At 46.5% G+C, this 18,014-nt stretch overlaps 1 protein-coding gene across 3 annotated transcripts in view; it reads right to left on the minus strand.

Moving 5' to 3' along the window:
* Positions 1–1,630: 1,630 nt before the first annotated feature.
* Fbln5 (fibulin 5) overlaps positions 1,631–18,014 on the minus strand; it is a 78,748-nt gene continuing 62,364 nt past the window's right edge. For 2 of the 3 annotated variants that reach the window (NM_019153.4, XM_006240459.5), the window contains exons 7-11: positions 17,496–17,615; positions 14,063–14,185; positions 12,983–13,109; positions 9,576–9,771; positions 1,631–2,595 (exon numbers count right to left, since the gene is read on the minus strand). In NM_019153.4, the coding sequence (NP_062026.2) occupies positions 2,434–2,595; positions 9,576–9,771; positions 12,983–13,109; positions 14,063–14,185; positions 17,496–17,615 (728 nt within the window). In that variant the 3' untranslated portion in view covers positions 1,631–2,433. Of the gene's footprint in view, positions 2,596–9,575; positions 9,774–12,982; positions 13,110–14,062; positions 14,186–17,495; positions 17,616–18,014 lie in introns of all 3 variants that reach the window. The other variant, XM_063261574.1, reaches the window with a different exon arrangement.

Here is an 18,014-nt window from a genome sequence, read left to right on the forward strand (position 1 = left end):
GGCAGTCTCTGGATGGCCTTTCCTTCAGTCTCTGCTCCATACTTTGTCTCTGTATTTCCTCCTGTGAGTATTCTGTTCCCCCTTCTCAGAAGTACTGAAGCATCCACACTTTTGTCTTTTTTCTTCTTGACTTTCATGTGGTCTGTAAATTGTATCTTTGGTATTCCAAGCTTTTGGGCTAATAGACAAGTAACTTAGGAGGTTTGAAACCCCATAGGAAGAACAACAATATCAACCATCCAGACACCCCAGAGCTCCCAGGGACTAAACCACCAACCAAAGAGTACACACTGAGGGACCCATGACTCCAGCTGCATATGTAGAAGGTGGGCCTTGTTGGGCATCAATGAGAGGAAAGGCCCTTGGCCCTGTGAAGGCTTGATGCCCCAGTATAGGGGAATGCCAGGGCAAGGAGGTGGGAGGAAGTGGTGGGTGGGTGGATGGTTGGGGGAGCACTCTCATGAAAGCAGGGGTTGGAGAAATGGGAGTGGGTTTCTGGAAGGGAAACCAGGAAAGGGGATAACATTTGAAATGTAAATAAAGAAAATATCCAATAAAAGAAAAGAAAAAAGAAAAAAGGCAGGCTGAGGCTGCTCAGATGTAGGTGGTTATGCTTTTTGCCTCTGCTGGAGAATCTGATAACCCATGGGTTTCCGGATAGTACATGTTTTTAATTCCAGCACTAGGAGGTAGAGGCAATCAGATCTTTAAATTCAAGACCAACCTAGTCTACATAATGAATTTGAAGCCAATTAGGGCTACATAGTAAGATTCTGTCTCAAAACAAAACAAAACAAAACAAAATACACACACACACACACACACACACACACAGAGAGAGAGAGAGAGAGAGAGAGAGAGAGAGAGTCTATGCCTACAATCAAAACACACACACAAAACTAATCTATTGCCTCCTAACCTGGGGGTCCAAGGTACAGATTTGGATGTCTTGGAGGCATTTATCACCAAGAGGTAGGATAGGAGCCTCCATAGCTTGGTCCTACAGTTGTGTCTTTGGATCTCAAGAACATTTTCTCCACCTGTTGTCTCCTATCCATTCCTAGGAATGGCCATGTGGGCAGCCATATAATCTGGTCTTCTCTGTGCCTTGTGCTCTTTACCTCTGCCTGAGAAGAAACCCAGAGCTCCAGATCAGGGAAGGGATGACAAGACTAAAAAGTTCTGGAAGAAACTGTACAGGTGCTGAAGGCAAGGTAGCCAGCACTTGGCCCTCTTCCTCTTTAACAAATCTTGATGCTCAGGCCCTGCCTAGGACCAATAGCATCCAGTTTCTGGGGATGGGTCCTGCTTAATCAGGCTTCCTTCTACAGAGGGTCAAGGGCCACTCACTGGTTTACAGGGATTTGACTACATTTCTGGCCTGTATCCTCTGCCCTCTGCCCTTGGAGAGAACCCCCAACAGACCACATAAGAGAGCAACTATGAGAAATCTTGGGGTGGATTCTGGTCCTCACTTTCCACCACCCTCATTTCTCAGGCCCCCATCTTTTGCCATCTTGATTCAGTTATGAAGGAGGTTTCAGCCCCTCAGAGACCAGGCCACCACACAGATTAAAAACAACCCCAAGCACTAAATTATCCTGGGTGTCAAAATTAACCAAACACAAAATTTCTTCAAATATTTAATCAGTCCGGATACCTCTGTCTTCCAACCCAGTTGGGTAAAAACTCTTAAGAAAGCATGATTAAAGGGGTCTTCATAAAAACTGGGCTAAGACGCAGGGAAGGCTGAGGTTAGAAAGACTGAACATAACATGTATCTGAGGCCTTCTGGAAGGAATTCTATCACTTTAAAAACTCAAAATGAACGAGAAAAGGTTAAACACTCATACAAATTGTAAGAACAACTAAAACTTCTCTTATGCTGAAAATACCAGACGTGATTTTAAAATAGACTCTTTAAAAACCTTCGATCCTGCTGTGACGTGTTCCCATAGCCTTCTCAGCACATGCAAGAAGCAAAATAGCTATACCCAGCATTTCCCATGAGCTCATGAGGACTTTTGCAAAGCAGCAATGCAGCAAGAGATAGAGGAAGGAGGGGCAGAGGCAAGAACAAGCTGCTCAGTCTTTGAACACAGACTCCTACCCCAGCAAACCTAATCTATTTTCCTTTTTTTAAAAAAAAAATAGAAATAAATGGAAGGCCTTGGAGAGTCACTTGCAACCTCACATCAGGGGTCAAGGAGAATACTTTTGGATAACTGCATCATAGGAACTGGGGGCATGGTGTCCTTCAGAGTGACAGTCTGCGATAGTACAGGTAGGGGTCAGGATGCTAGGCTGATGCCCCAGGGAGATGTTCAGCAGGAAAGGTGCAATGTCTGTCTCGCTCTCATTCTTGCTGGTTTCTTCTCTCCTCCTGTCCCTCGGCGCTGGTAAAAGGCAGTGTCAGAGGCCTTAACCCGAGGCTCAGAACGGATACTGGGACACGTATATCCGCAGTCGGATCACGGAGCTGCCTCTGAAGTTGATGACAGTGTTGACGGTGATCATCTCCAAGTCCAGCTGGATGTCCCGAGGCCCTTTGATGGGGCGTGTCATCACCAGGGTGGCACTGATAGGCCCTGTTTGCTGTGGACAGAACCAGGGGCACCAGTCAGAAATGATACAGTGTTAGCGGAAGGAATGGCTGGTGGCAGCTGCCTAGGTGAGGATGCTACCTTAGCCTGCTTCCCTGAAGCTGGGTCACTGGGATACCTCAGTGGTGCTCAGCTTTTGCTCAGATTTGTCCACCCTTTACCTGGTAGGTCTCACCTGAAAGATCGTGTCCTGAGGCAAGCCTTCTGATTTGATTCCCCAGTCTAAGTCAGACCCTGCCATGGGGGCTTTAACTTTGCACATGAGAGAATTATTCACTGTATATTGAAAGAAGGAATATATTACTATATATAGTTGTGTGTGCTGCAGCCTTGGTCCATCTCTGTATCTCTAGAATACAGTGTGGTACCATTATTTAGAAACATGGACCATTAGGCTCCATGGAAGACCTATTGAGCTAGGATCTGTAGTTTGACAGGCCCCTCGATGCTGGTGGACACATAAATAATTTAAAAATGCTGACCTTAAAGCACCAATTTCTGGGCTGGGGTGGGATGCCCTTATGTAAGGATTATCTTAAAGTTAAATCTCATTATTCCACTCTAGAAACAAACAAACCAAGGCCTAGTTGGTTAAATAATTGAATGGGGTCATCCAGGTAGAGCCGGGGAGTTCCATTTCATTCTAGCTGGTTGTAAACCTCCACCCCCTTTCCATTAATCAACAATTATTAGAAGAGACGATGGGCTTTAAGTCTTCTCTCCTGTGATGCCCGGAATAGAGGTACCCGGGACCAATGCAGCAGACAGATATGGGTGTCTGCAGAGGAAATAGCATGAGTGAAGACTTGGACAGGCTGGGTAATCACTTCCCAGAAGCTGCAGTACCCAGAAAATGAAAGGAACAAACTCTATGAAATCAAGGAACTTGGCCTGGATAAAGGCACACCAAGCATTTACTTTGTCTCCATAAAGGGAGGGCTCCCCATAAAGCTTGGAACTTCCTCCAGGATCGCTCACTGGCATGACAGGGTGGGGCTGTCAGACAGGTGCGGGCCAAGCACTAGGCCTGCCTTGTCCATCAGGCTATCGGCAGTTATCGGAGTTATATGCAATTCCCTCCTGCCACTGGCTTTCCGGTATTCCTGTCAGCATCCATGTAATTGGTACCTCCTTGTGCAGGTACCTTGTGCAGACTTCCTTCTCAGACCTTTCAAAACCCCAGAGCCCAGGGCCAGGACTTCAGCAGGGACAACTATGCAGGGAAATGGCCACAACACTCACACGTTCAATCATTTTGTCAGTTCTCACTGTTTTCTTCAACGAAGGCCAAGGGTGTAAAAGACCTTGACCTGAAGGTGGCTGTGAGGAGGACAATTTGTCTGAGCGAGAAGTGGAGCAGGGAGAAGCTTCCAGGCTACTCTTTTAAACAGTGTCTTGAGTGTATGACATAGTGCTAGACCCGCGTAGCCTCGGAAGTCATTGAGTGCAGACTGGCATGGCCAGAGCCTTCGCACCCTGGAAAAGGCTTGCCCGTAGCATCTGGAAGTACTCAAGTGCCTGCTAGGACAGAGGGCAGCCACCTTCCCCACCAAATTCAGCTTTTAAGGCATCACTAAAATATCTGCCCTAAGAAACCTGGTCATTTGGTAGCTTTGGCGACCACTACTTCTAAACAATGGAGAGAACGTATCTCACAGAGGGAACATTTGCCTAGTACATATGAAATCCTGGGTTTGATTCCCCAAGATCTTATACACCCCAAAAGTTATCATATGAGGCCAGGCATTTGGCTATAACTTTTGCCCATTTCTTATTTAGCCCTACACTGTGAATAAGTTACAAGCTACGACCTTCATACCCCATAAGGTTATACACAAGTGCGATACTAGAGTACCTGACTCTAAAAGACTTTTCAATCAACAGGTCCTCTGGCTCTCCATTTCCTGCCATTACCTGGCATGTATTGGCTTTGTTAGTTTGTTCTGCACGTCCACCTCAGAGTGTGTGCTGGGGCAGAAGCCATACCATCATTGTGTCTGAATTCAGTACCTGGCTCAACTCTGCTATAAGTGAAGGTGCAAGAAGAGTGCAAGTGGGTGACCAAGAAAAGAGCAGAGCCAACCCAAAGGACAGCCCACCTGATCCCTGTCACGATGGACTAGACATAATGTGGCACAGTCTAAATGATACTCCTCTTTCTTCTAGTTCTAACTGCACCACAAAGTCCCCTAGTAAATGCCAATACAAGCTTCTGTCCAAGGCTCAGCTCTTGACAGACTGCTCACGGGGCTCCACAGGCTATGCCTGTGCATGTGCACACATCCTTGGGTATGTATGTGTAACATATGTTCATGTGTGCGTGCATGTACCTGTGAGCACGGATGCGCATGTTTGAATGCGGATGGGTGTGTGCATGTATAATTGGAGGTGTGTATTGCTTGTCTGCTAACGGAACACTACTCCCAAGTGCTTCTTTTAAAAAATCAATGAGCATCAGTATGGGAGAGCCTGAATGGCCACGTGACACTCCAGTTCCTCGGGTAGCATTCCCAACTTTTCCAAGCTCTCAGAGGTAGTGGCTTTCTTACAACTTAGCAGTGGCAGTGGCAACAGCAGTATCTACTTATTAAATGCTTTCTATTGCTACAGGATGCTCTTCTTAGACCTTGACACTAGAAGAGTAAGTCAAAAGTACTCCACATTCTGGGTCCTGAGTAATAGCTGCCAGTCAGGTTGCTAGGGCAACCGCCAACTTCATCACTGAAAGTCTATGTGGACTATAATGCCTGAAAGAGAGGTTTGGCATGGCAAGTAGCCAGCCAGAGACCCTAAATGCCCATACAGGGAAATGGTCAGTGGGACACTCATAGGCAAAATCATCATAGTCATCGTCATCATCATCATCATCATTGTGGTCCAACATGGTGTAGCAAGAATTTGAGTGTCTGCCTCAGAAAGGGCATGACTCCTGGCTACAGTGACAAGATATGGACCCTGGTTGTCAGTCTCATCCTGTGTCCTATCTGTGCACCTTGTCTCTAATCCTAGAGAATCCAAAAAGCAATGCTGCCCTTGCAGAGAGGGGAAGAAAAGGGCCGTAAGCACCACCTCATCAGGGCAATCAGAAACTTGACAGTGAAGGAGACAGGGGATGTGGTTTCCATGTCAGTCGGCAAGGATGTTGAGGAATGAGAATGAGACAGTGGGATGGTTATCAAGGAACATTCCTGGAGTCTTACAGAAGCAATCTGAGATATCACCTGGGTGTGTACAGTTCGAGGCAGCAAGGGAGAAATGGGCAAAGTGCTTGACAGTTTCAGTCCCTCCAGCCCTGCACATTTGACAAAGTCATTCCGTGTTCCAGATGCCATGATAAGTGAATGACCTCAGCTAATCCTAAAGCAAATAGCATTGGGATCTTCTCTAGAGATCAGGAAACTGAGACTGAGAGAGTTAGATAACAAGGTCGGGAAAAACTGGAGAAGACCAAGGAACAGGACTTAGCCCAGTCACAGTACACAAAAGGGAGTAGTCCTGAGCAGGGTTCTGAGCTCTGGATGACGTCATGCTCAGAAGCCCAGCCCGTTGATCCCACCAGTCTCAGTGTGCTTCTCTCAAACCCCGGTGACTTCCCCAAGGCTCACTCCAGTCTCAGGGACAGTGTTAGAGACCTTGGCTACCTCCCCTATTCTTACGTCCCTTTGGTCATTTTATGGCAGGCCTATGTCCCTTTGTTGCTTCTCTTCTGAATAAAATTTAAAAGCTTACAGGTCCTTCTTGGCCATAGGAAGATATATGCCTCATGCAGCTTTGAGCTCACTATCCAGTGTTTCTTAGCTGTTATGGCAGTCTGGGCCCAAAGGAGGGTCCAAAGAATGGGGTCTTACTCCTGACCATCCCATCTAAAGGACAGTCTCCTTTTTCTACCATCCCTGGGCACCTCTTAGGCTGGTCACCAGAGTGACTGTGGGGCTCAGGGGAGTTTAGGTGGATGGTGTTCAGAGGAGTGACCTGTTGCCTCAGTAGAGCTCCTGCTCTGCTTGGGGCTGGAGGGCAACTGATGCAAGAATAATTAATGATGAAATCTTAAATCCCTAAATGGGGAGGGCCATCGCTTTACTTCATAACAGGAACTCCTCTGTTTCCAGATGAAGGACACTGGGGGACTGGGCTTACCTTGAGAGGATAGTAACCCCATGACTTGGCAGCAGTGAGTTTCTTGAACATACACCCAGTGCATATGAGCTCAAGGAAGGATAGACACATACACACACACATACACACACACACACACACACACACACACGCACGCACACACACACGCAAGCACGCACTCCATGACACACATGCACTATCCATTCATCTCTTTCGTCTCGCAGAAAGTTCTCCACTACCTTCCCCAACTTTTCCCCAAGCCTTTGATCCTCCTGTTTCGGTCTGAGCCAGCTCTAAGCCAGCTCCACGAGTCAGGTAGTCACACATGACCTGATTCTGTTAGGTTATCGCTGGTAGTGGATAATGTTGGTGAGAACACACTAGTCCCTAGGATTGACAGCTCCAGAGGCAAGTATTGAAAGATTCTGTCAAGGGGTCAGGGAAGGGCATGAAGTTCAAAGATACAGCCCTGCTGTAGGTCCTCAAATGGGTCTCAGATTAAATGTATAAAATAGCCATAGGCCTATTCTTCTAAGTATAACTCCTAATGGTGACTCTAGAGGATCCTATCCAGGCTCCTGGATTTAGTGGGCCAAATAGTGAGGTCTCAATCCAAGCATGATGCAAATATAGTAAGAAAATAAAAGAATTTTGAAAATGATTTTAAGAGTCTGAACCCAAGGACATGGGTGTTCCTAAGTCAAACCACAAGGCTCTCTGTAAGAGGATGCCAGAGGGCACTTGGCCATATGCAAAGGAGGAAGCAGGAATAGTAATGTAAGTGAGTTGGAGTGACGAGGCCGCAGTCAGGGTGTACTGGATAGTTTTATGTCAACCTGACACAAGCAAGAATCACTGGAGAGGATCGAGCTTCGTCTGAGAAAACGCTTCTGTAAAACAGAATGCAGGCAAACTTGTAGGGCATTTTCCTCATTGGTGATTTACAGGGGGGAGGGCCAAGCTCATTATGGGTGATGCCTGGGCTGGTGGTCCTGGATTCTACAAGAAATCAGGATGAGAAAGCCCTGAGGAGTAAGGCATAAGCAACATCTCTATGTGGCCTCCGCATCATCCACTCCTGCCTTTAGGCTTCTGCCCTGTCTGACTTCCTTCGGTGATGGACTATGACCTTAAGCCAAACCAACCCTTTCCTAACAGCCTGCTTTGGTCCTGATGTTTCATCACAGCAATAGAAATCCTGACTGACACACAGGACATGTAGTGATCATCTGAAACTAGAAGATCCAGGAAATGCTTCTCCTCTGGACATGGGACATACGGCCCTGCAATGTGTTGGTGTAGATGCAGAAATGATTTCAGGCATTTTAAGTTCCAAAAGCATAAAGAAAATTATTTCTGTTGTCTTAAGTTACCAGGTTTGGGATCATTTGCTACGAGAGCCACAGAAAGGACTATCCTGTCATGTATGTGTACATGTGTTTGAGTGTGTGTGCTCGTGTACACATAGGTGTTATGCATATGTGTGTACATGCATGTAAAACAAGAGGTCAATTCATAATCACTCTCTACCCTTTTTCCCCTGAGACAAGGTCTCACTATAGCCATAGATGGCCTAGACATTGCTATGTAAACCAGGCTAGCCTAAACTCCCAGAGATCCATCTGCCTCTTTTTCTGTAAACGTTGGGATTCAATGGTTGCCACCATGCCCGACTCCACTTCTTCTTTGAGACAGGGTCTCTCACTGAGCTAAAAACTCACCAATTCAACTAAGCTGGCTGTCCAATAACTCCCAGGAATCCCTGTCTCCAATTCCCAGCACAGAGAGCTCATGTGTGTATTATCCTGGCTTCACCATCTAAAACAGGTCATCTATAGAGATGAAGCTCTGGAACCTTTCCCCCGGACAAGTGTTTACATTCATACTAAAATATGACAAGAATGGTTATAGACCCGGGTAGGTAAGTCACTCCAGGGACCAAAGAGATGAGAAGTCCAGCCACATACATGTCACCGTACTGAAGATATGACCGCGGTGTGGTACTAAAGGTATACCCACGGCGTGGCATGAAAAGTGTACGCATGGCATAGCATTGAAGGCACATAACTTGCTGTGCAACGTAAACGCACTTTAGGACATGTGCTAGAATGTTCTACAGTGTTCTGTGTCTGAGCTGTTTCAGACCATAGCTGCAGGTACTAAACAACACTTGAGATGCGACAAGTACCAGGGAAGACATCATGATTTCATGGTGATCCATTCAACTTTAAGAGTGCCAGTACCTACTACATAGGCAGTCAGTAGAGTCCACACCTGAGAGCTCTGCTTTCCTTTCTTTTTTGCTGGCATTTTTTAATGCTGTATTTCAGCCTTTAAACATGCACAGTAAGTGTATAATATACTTGTCAAAATGTAAATGAATGTGTAAGCGAAGGAGTGGAGCCTCTTCCATCGTTTTGAAACTAAAACTGTGTCACGGCCTAACTTCTTTCACAGAGGAGGCTCCTGGGACACACGAAGGAAAACCGTGCGGAGAGTGGTAGACGAGAGTCTCTGCGGACTAGGCTCCTAACCTCGTCTCTTCCTTCCACGTTTCCCACGTGATCTATATGCTTACCTGCTTCCATGAAATGTGACTGTAGAATAGACCACACAAGGCTGTTATTAAAGATAGAAATCACCAGGTAGCAAGTACAGAAGAAGAAGGGAGAGCAATAAAACAAAAACAATCAACATTGACCTTTGGCCTTGACGTGAGTGAGCACACACACACACACACACACACACACACACACACACAAAGACAAGACAGTGGCCTTTGTTAAAGATGACAGCCATTGTTAAAGATGGTGGCCATGGTTACTGACGGCAGCCATGGTTCACACGTCCTCTTACCCGCATGTAGAACTCTCGACCCTCGTTCCCAGATTTGATCTGGAAAATGTAATAGGCGCCAGGGTATCGGGTCGTTGCTTGCATCTGGAAGATGTCAGCAGGAACAGAGCGTCCTGATACCACATCCATGTCCCGAAACAAGATGGTGAATGGCTGGTCCCTGCAGCCAGTATTCTCAGCAGGGCACATACAGCGGCTGACAGGAGAGAGACCATGTGAGTGCTCGATAAATCCTTTCCAGGCATTGACTGTGCCTTCTCCCTCACTCGAAAACAAAGCCAAGTTGTTCTTATCATGCAGTGGTGTAACTGGAGAGCATCTCTGCTCCCAGTTCTGATCTGAAGGCTCTCTACAACGGGGATGAGATCTGCTTCCTAGACAGCAGCTTTCCCTGGCATCGAATATTCTGGATACTAAAGGATATAACTGGATCTCTGGTCATCAAAACACTGGAATATTCTCCGGTATGCTTCCCATGTGTCATGAATTCAGACAAGTGAGGTCCTATAGCCCTCACTTCCCAGTCAAAGACATGCGTTAAAAATATGTAAAAGTGGAGGCTGGAGAGATGGCTCAGCAGTTAAAAGCACTGGTTGTTCTGCTAGAGGACCAGGTTTGACTCCCAACATCCTCATAGCAGCTCACAGTCTATCTCCACTTCGTTCCCAGACTTGGCAGCTCACAACTGTCCGTAACTCCATTGCCAGGGTGATCTGATGTCTCTGCTGGCCTCTTCAGGTACCAGGCATGAATATGGTAGATAATATGAAGGTAAATCCCCATATTCATTTTTTAAATGAAAAATTATATTAGGCCGATGGTTCTCAAGGACCCTCCACAATCTATTGCGCTCAGCTCAGCATGCATGGACTATAACTGAACCAATACACCAGAGCCCAGAACTCACTGGACATTTCAGAAATTCAACATTAAGTAACACCACGCCCTCAAGCAGTTTACCTTCTAATGGGAGGAATACAAATATTTAAAAGCAGATATTCATAACACAAAGAGGATCGTTTCTAACCCTAGGAATAACAACCTAACAGAAAGCCATAGGCATCTGTTGCCAAGGAATGCCTAATAGAATCGCCTGCTGGCTTATCCATCCATCGTTCCTCCATTCCTGAAACCACCCCGGTGGGGCAGAATTCACAGCAGGAGGTGAATACAAAGAGGCGCCTGGACTTAGAATTTAGATAGGAAGTGGAACTGACAGTTTTTGCAGGTAGACTGGAAGCTAAGGGACAATGACCTAAAAACAACAGTGTTGACCCCCTCAGTGCTGGCCACTCTGTCACTCGTCTCTCATCTTGGCCTCTGTGATGGCCTCCGAACGGTTTGCCCTTTGTCAAACTAAGTCAGGTTACACGTCTCCTGTACACTCTTCCGTGGGCACTCAGTGAAGCCTGAATGAAAACTGAACTCAAGTTTTAGCCTCTATGCGCCTTCTGGATTTGTCCACTCTGCCCCCAACTTCCTCAGCCCACTGCTCTTCACCTTTCCTATGGGGAAGGAGCTAGATTTCGTATGGTCCCTGTAGGCTTAAAGGCCACCCTGGCTTTAATTCCCTTTATATATGCTGTTCTCTGGGCTCCTCCAGTCTCCTGTTAGTTAACCTCACCTCAACTCCCCGCCCTATCCAAAGGTCACTCTCTCAGTGGGGCCTTTAGATTCCCAGAACAGTTTCAGCTTCCTCTTTCCTTGTCTATAAACTCCTCAGTGAGCCTGCCATTATGTACTCATTCATAAGCCAATCCGCTTGCTGTCTTTCTCCTCTCCTAGACTTTTAATGGGTCTCAGGAAGTCCGCATTGCCAGAAGTGAGCTCAAGCTGGACAATAGCACGATTTCTGATGGTTAGATAAAAGCCAACATTCCTCTGGAACTTGTGGAACAGGTTCTCTGTCCCCAAAAGGAGCCCCTCCCTGCAGTTTCTGTCCACCCTCTGGTCACCCTCTCTCACAGTTTCTCCTGCTCTCTCCCTCTAGCTCTTGCTATCTCCTGCTTTCTCCCACTCTCTGGCTTCCCTTGCCCTGATCATGTCCAATCTGTTTCTTTTTCCTTTCTGCTCTGGACTTTGTAGTTGTTACTGGATATTTTCTCTCTCACACAGTAAAAACCTTCCCCCATAATGCTGGCAGTTACTTTACTGTGCCTTCTCCCACACACCGTTAAGCTGTCCAAGAGCAAAGCCACAACACCTACCACCAAACAGAGTGCCAGGAACAGTTAACAAGCAAAAGGCTACAAAGAAGCATCAAAGTATCATTTTGTTAAGACCACAACCCAGCCGCCAAGTCGAAAATATCCCGGGTGCCAAAATGATCACATTAAAATGTCACGTGTCAGAGAGAAAATAATTGTTTCCTAAAAGAAAATTGGAAACGGGAGTGATGGCCCCCAGCCCGAGGAGGGTGGTGAACAGCTGGGGGAGGGGCACTGAGCAGAGATTTGAAAGATGGGGTGGGTCTAGCCTGGAGGACATGGAAGAAATGCCTTCCATCTGGCAGGAAGTACATGCACAAATGCTGGGAGGCTGGGTCCACCGGGTATTGGTCAAGGTGAGAACAAGTCCTGTCCCAGCTGGCAATCCTCCTGCACAGGACTCCTGAGCAGGCAAGGAGCCATACACGCCCCGAGGCATAGAAGGAGGAAGTTACTAAGCTTTTTCAGGGCAGAGGTTTCACTGGTAGGGTCTGATCAAGCCTGCCAGTTGAGCAACTTCAGTTCTCGAACAGATAAAATCAGAGAGACCCAAACATAGAGAGTGGCTTAATGCACTATTGGGCTACTTGGGGGTTTGGAATCAGACACTGGAAGGCCCCTGACCTAAAGAATTTCTTAGAAGTACAGGTTATAGCGACATGTGACATCTCTGAAGGAGCCCCTATCCTGACTTTGTCCTCTTCTTTGGTCCATTCTTTTTAATCACAGCAGGAATTTCACTGGTAAGCCCTGGATCTTCTTTGAGAGAAGAATGGGATGGCTGTGGCAAATCCAGTCCTTCATCTCCACCGTGAGGGTTTGCAGTTGCTGTGGGAGGAGGCTTATAACTGACTGTGGAGAGGAGGGCAGGTGTACATGTATGTGCTGCATGTATGCTGTGCATGTATGCTTTACATGCAGGGTGAGGAGCAGAGATGGGCCAACATGAGATGGAGATGGAGTGGGGATAAGAGGAAAGAAGAGAAACACAGAGAACCCCAGGGCTCCAAAACCCATTCCAGTGCCACCATCTTGAAGCTGTCTCCTCAATGTGATTACTAGTCATGTGTGCCTTCAGGACTTCAGAAACTTGACTAGGGCAGATCTCCTGATTCCTTGGCTCAGGAAACTTCCTTTATAAGGTACTGACAGCCTCCTGAGCCAGCTCCTTCCACTCCCCAACGATTAGCCTTGACTTACTTATCCCCAATCAGCAGATAAGGCTCCTCGCAGACGATGGGGTCGATACATTTGAAGCCCCCTTGCAGATTGTAGCAAGTCTGCAGGGGAGTGCATGTGTGGTTCCGGTGCTCACATTCATTGATATCTGAAATGAGGGTAGAGAAGAAGCATGGTGTTAGCTGTTGGGGGTGGAATGAGAGAGAGAACCACCTGCGTCTTGTCATCCAACATGGCAGCCATTGGTTCCACAGTTACTGGGCACCCAAGACATGGGTAGTGAACATCGAGAGGTGCTTGCAACAGGAAATAGACACGAGACCTGTATAACTTAGTGAAAAGGATTTATAGCATCGAATCAGTGACTTTTACATTGAGTACATATTAAAACTATAAACATGACTTTAAACAAAATTTAGCATAAAAAGTAACCATAACTGTCTATATTATTTTTCATGTGGCTAATAGATGAGGTAAGCCAAAAGGTCCCCACTTATAGTAATTCAAGTGACATCTCTGATGTCCATCACCATGGATAATTCTTGTTTGCTATTGGGAATGAGATTAATACTGGGGCAGTCATTTTGCAAGGGCCCAGTAGCTACAGTGCAGGACTGTCAATCTGGAGAAGACTTAGCTGTTTTGTATTCAGGGTCTGGACTCTGTGAGGGACGCGGTATTCAATCTCTAGGAAGTCAGAGAGACCCAGCTAGACAAGCTGCTTTCAAGGCAACACGAGAAAGCTGACGCCGATCACTCAGTGGGGACCCAGCTACAAGAGGCCTTAGTTAGGTCCAAAGCAATCATTCTTGGGGTTGCATAGGTCTGTCTGCCTGGTAAGATAGAGACCATCCCTCAGAAAGTGCCATCTACCTTTACAGAGTTCATTATAGACATGTAAACAGCCCCTTTCCTGGCCAGAGGACACGTTACTCAGAGAGAAGAGAAAGATACCTTCAGGACTTCAGAAAGTCCTGCCCAAAGTTGTCAGCCCAACCTCACCCAACCCTGCCATCTTCCTGAAGCAACAAGATTGCACAGAAGGGGACATCCAGATGCCCATCTGAATCAGCCTCATCCAGCCCCTCTGGGCAGTCTTACCCTGGCAGCTTCGGTTATCTTCCAACAAGACGTAGCCTGGAGGGCATGAGCAGAAGTATGAGCCCGGCTGGTTCACACACTCATGTTGACAGAGGAACTCGGAGAAGCTGCACTCATCCATATCTGAGAGCGACAAGGTATAGCTGTTGATTATTTTCCCAGACTACCTCTCTTTCCTAAGAGACGATGACTTCAACGCTATGAGGTTGCCGATCTACTTCTTGATCACACCTATTGATGCTGGGCTTCCTCCCTGTGAGGACACCCACTGACATTTGTAGCAAGGAGCAGAGCAGGCACAACACCTCTCTGGTGGCCTGACTGCCTCAGATGTTCCTTAGAACAAGAGATACAGCAGTCTCTACTCAGCCTAGAACCATCCTGCAGAGGAGGGCAGGGGGCAGCACTGTCCCAACAATGCTACCATTACTCTGCATAGACCTTGGCAGCTGACATAGGAGCAGGCATTCCAGAAAAGTCAACTCTTGATCACACACAGAATTTGGCAATGCAGGCCCCATTTGTGCCTCATTTGACAGGCATGCCAAAGAAAACACGTTTTTCTTGCATTTGTTGTTTCCCGAAAACTTGCTTGCCCTGGTCTCCCCACGTGACCTGTCCTCGGACTACTCTGTAACTCGCAGACCACTGATGGCTCAGATCACTCCAAGAGAGTGTTGGCATGGAGACTGCCTCTTTGTCTTTGACAAACCCACATATCGCATGACTAATGCTTTCTTTATCTAAGAAGGGAACCTCTCCCCATCTTTCTGAGCTGTCCCCTGGCCATGGGTGAGGAGTCAGTAGACTTAGGATGTAATCCACCAACTGGAGTTAGAATACCCCAGTATTATTTAATCCTCAACCAGCTTTGCAGAGAAATCTGGGTCACTCCAGCTCTAGCCCATCATGACATGTCATCAATTGTGTGCAGGTTCCATTAACTCCTTTACTAGATGTTAGTAGTGATGTCTATCAAGTCCCAAGGCCTGCTGGCTGTCGATCACCACATTAAATGTTCAACATGTCTCATCATATTTAATCCTCATCTCAACCCTGAGAAGAAGGTGTTATGACTATTTGAATTAAAAAAAATGTAATGAGACTCATGGGTCTTCGGCAACTAGACCAAGTTCATAGACCAAATGATTAAATAGGAAATCATAGATCTGAATATGGCATCTCAGAGCTACTCTGATGCACATGGTGGGTAACACCCCCTGAATAACAGCGGCTTGGAATCTAAAATCATCAGATCTGGGAGTACCTATGTGAGAGAAATACCCCAGCAAAGTTAGCTCCAGTGTGGGATAGGAGGAAAAAGCCCACCCCACCTCCTACTGGGTGAAGGAGGGTCCCCAACTCACTACATTCTGGTTTGGCTTTAACATCTGCAATTCCAGAAATCCCAGAGTTTCTCTTTTCCCCCACAAAGGGCTGTGGCTCCACCCTCCACTGAAAAGCCGAAATAGAAGCCAGGTGTCTGGCAAGGAGTACATGTTAGGCCATTTCTATTCCTCCATGTGAAGCCCTATCTCATTTCTAGGATCAGCATGGCTTAGCAAATCCCAGAAGGACACAGGGAAAAGGTTTAGGAGGCTCTGATGCAGCAACAAGGGGCTACCCCAGCTCTGAGAGCCAACTAAGAATAATAGTGTCCCAGTATCTAAGGAAAGTACACAAAACACAGTCCCTAGGCTACTTCTAGCTGTCTACAAGGCCTGCCGGAGCCAGGGGTCCCAATAAAGCTGGTAGAAGGTAGTATCTGGTGACCATGGAGAATATATATCATTTAGGATCAAAAGAGAAATCCTGCCAAACTAGAAAGGATTTGGGCTCCTCGTGAAGTCCAAAGTCCCTAATACTTAGAGAAAATTCATTAGGACCATGGCATTGAGGAATGCCAATTTGTCTAGTTTTTATGACTACTCCATCAAGATAGTTATTTAACAAGGGGGAAACTGAGGCTTGAGAAGCTCCTTGACCATGGGAAGTAGTGACTAACAGAAGCAGAGTTTGAACCCAACTGCATCTGGCTCCAGGGTCCCTACCTCAAGGCCCTGACAGTGGTCAGTAAATGTCTATGGAATTTCAGGTAATTCTGGGGAAAGTACTTATCCCATCTCACAGTGCAGAGTTCTCCACATCGCTCAGGACTTTGGCCCAGACTCCCTGAGGAGTGCCATGAAAGGAATTGAAATAGAGGAAGAAAGGGACCTTTCATGCCTTTGGGTATTTTATTTCTGAATGCGGGGCTGGCATTTAATCAGGCTGAAGCTCTGTAACTGCTTGCTGTGACTCTGGGGATGACCTGGTCCTGGAGAGAGATGACCATTTGTTTCTGAGAACTCTGTCCCTAGAACATCCCAGTCTCAAGGGAAGCTGGTAAACAAGTCTCATTGACAGCCTCCGTAGGTTCCTGTTACGTTAAAACCCAAGACTCTCTGCATTCTGCTGGATAATTTTCACACCTAGAGTGTGCCTACTTTTATTTTGGAAAAAAAAACACATCATTAACGTGGACTGAGCTAATTTACAATTGCAGAGGACAGAAAACCTGGTGGGATGATTTTACTTTAACAAAAAATGTATAAAGAACAGACAGACAGACAGACTCACAGAGCCCATGGATCTGTGTTGTATGGGATGCCACAGACTAAATAAATATAAATAAAATGTGTTTCTTAGTTTCAAAAAGTTCTAACTTTCATGATAGTTTTCTGACTAGGAATTTAACTTTCTGGGAGGAAAATCAAAAGACGCTAATAAGATAATTACAACAGACTGGAGAACCTAGCCAGGGAAGAGAATAGTAGCACCTGCGTGTGGATGGAATTTATTTAAACTCTCAGTCAAACCACCACAGCTATGTTCTGGAAACGAATCCCTCAGATTTATTCCCTCAACAGTGAGGCTTTTCCTCACTGACTCCAGACCTGTTTACTGCATGCTCCCTGCACGCCAGGCCTCGTGCTGGGCCAGGATTACCTGATGACATTCCCGAAGTATATGCATGTATGGGTATGATTTATTTACTCAGTGTCCTTCTAACCTCCTGGCAAAAACTATTATCCCTAAATCAGAGTCCTCCATAAATATCATCTATACCATTTTCAGTTTTGATCCAGTGCTGAGAAAGAACAGATAACTCTCAGATCAACTTGCAAAACTGGGCGAGTTCTTCCTCTCACCAACTCCATCCCAGATCCAGACACTGGCCTTTCCTTAAAGTCAGATGACCAGGAAGGTGAGACTGAACTCCACAAATCAGGAAGTGACTCATCTTTGTTCTGCGTGGTTATGATCCCATGACGGTAGAAAATGTCCCCAGCTAGACACACAACCAGGAAACCAGAGGAAACACCTGGGATGATCCCTTGCCCCAGCCCCGGATCTCTGAACAGGTGGACAGCAACACTGCCCAGGCCATTACCACTGCAGTGAATGCCATCTTCCTCCAGTTCATATCCTGGGTCACAGCGGCAGATGAAAGAACCATAGGTGTTGACGCAGGTCTGAACACAGGGGTTCTCAGTTTCACACTCGTTCACATCTGTACAAAACCAAGGCGCGGCATCACTATTAGTGTGACCAAAGAACAAAACAAGCAAGCAAACAAACAGCCACACACACAAATGAGGCAGAAACATGAACTGGCAGCAAAATCTATCACCAAGAGCCCAGATTCCCAGGTACCAAGGATCCCCCACCCAGGACCTATCTGACCATGACTCATGCTCTGTGAGTCTATATTAACTGTCAATTTATAGGATCCAGATGAGCCTTCGAGCACACCTATAAGGAATGTAGCCTCTGGCCATGCCTGAGAGGGATTATGTGGAGTAAGTTCACTGAAGTGGACAGCACCATCCTCCGAACCTGGATCCTGGACTGAATACTTGGAGAAAGTGAGCAAGAACTAGGTTTCACCACTCTCTGCTCCTTAACTGTG

The sequence above is a fragment of the Rattus norvegicus genome, chromosome 6, assembly GCF_036323735.1.
Source record: "Rattus norvegicus strain BN/NHsdMcwi chromosome 6, GRCr8, whole genome shotgun sequence".
In the NCBI taxonomy this organism is placed as follows: Eukaryota; Metazoa; Chordata; class Mammalia; order Rodentia; family Muridae; genus Rattus; species Rattus norvegicus.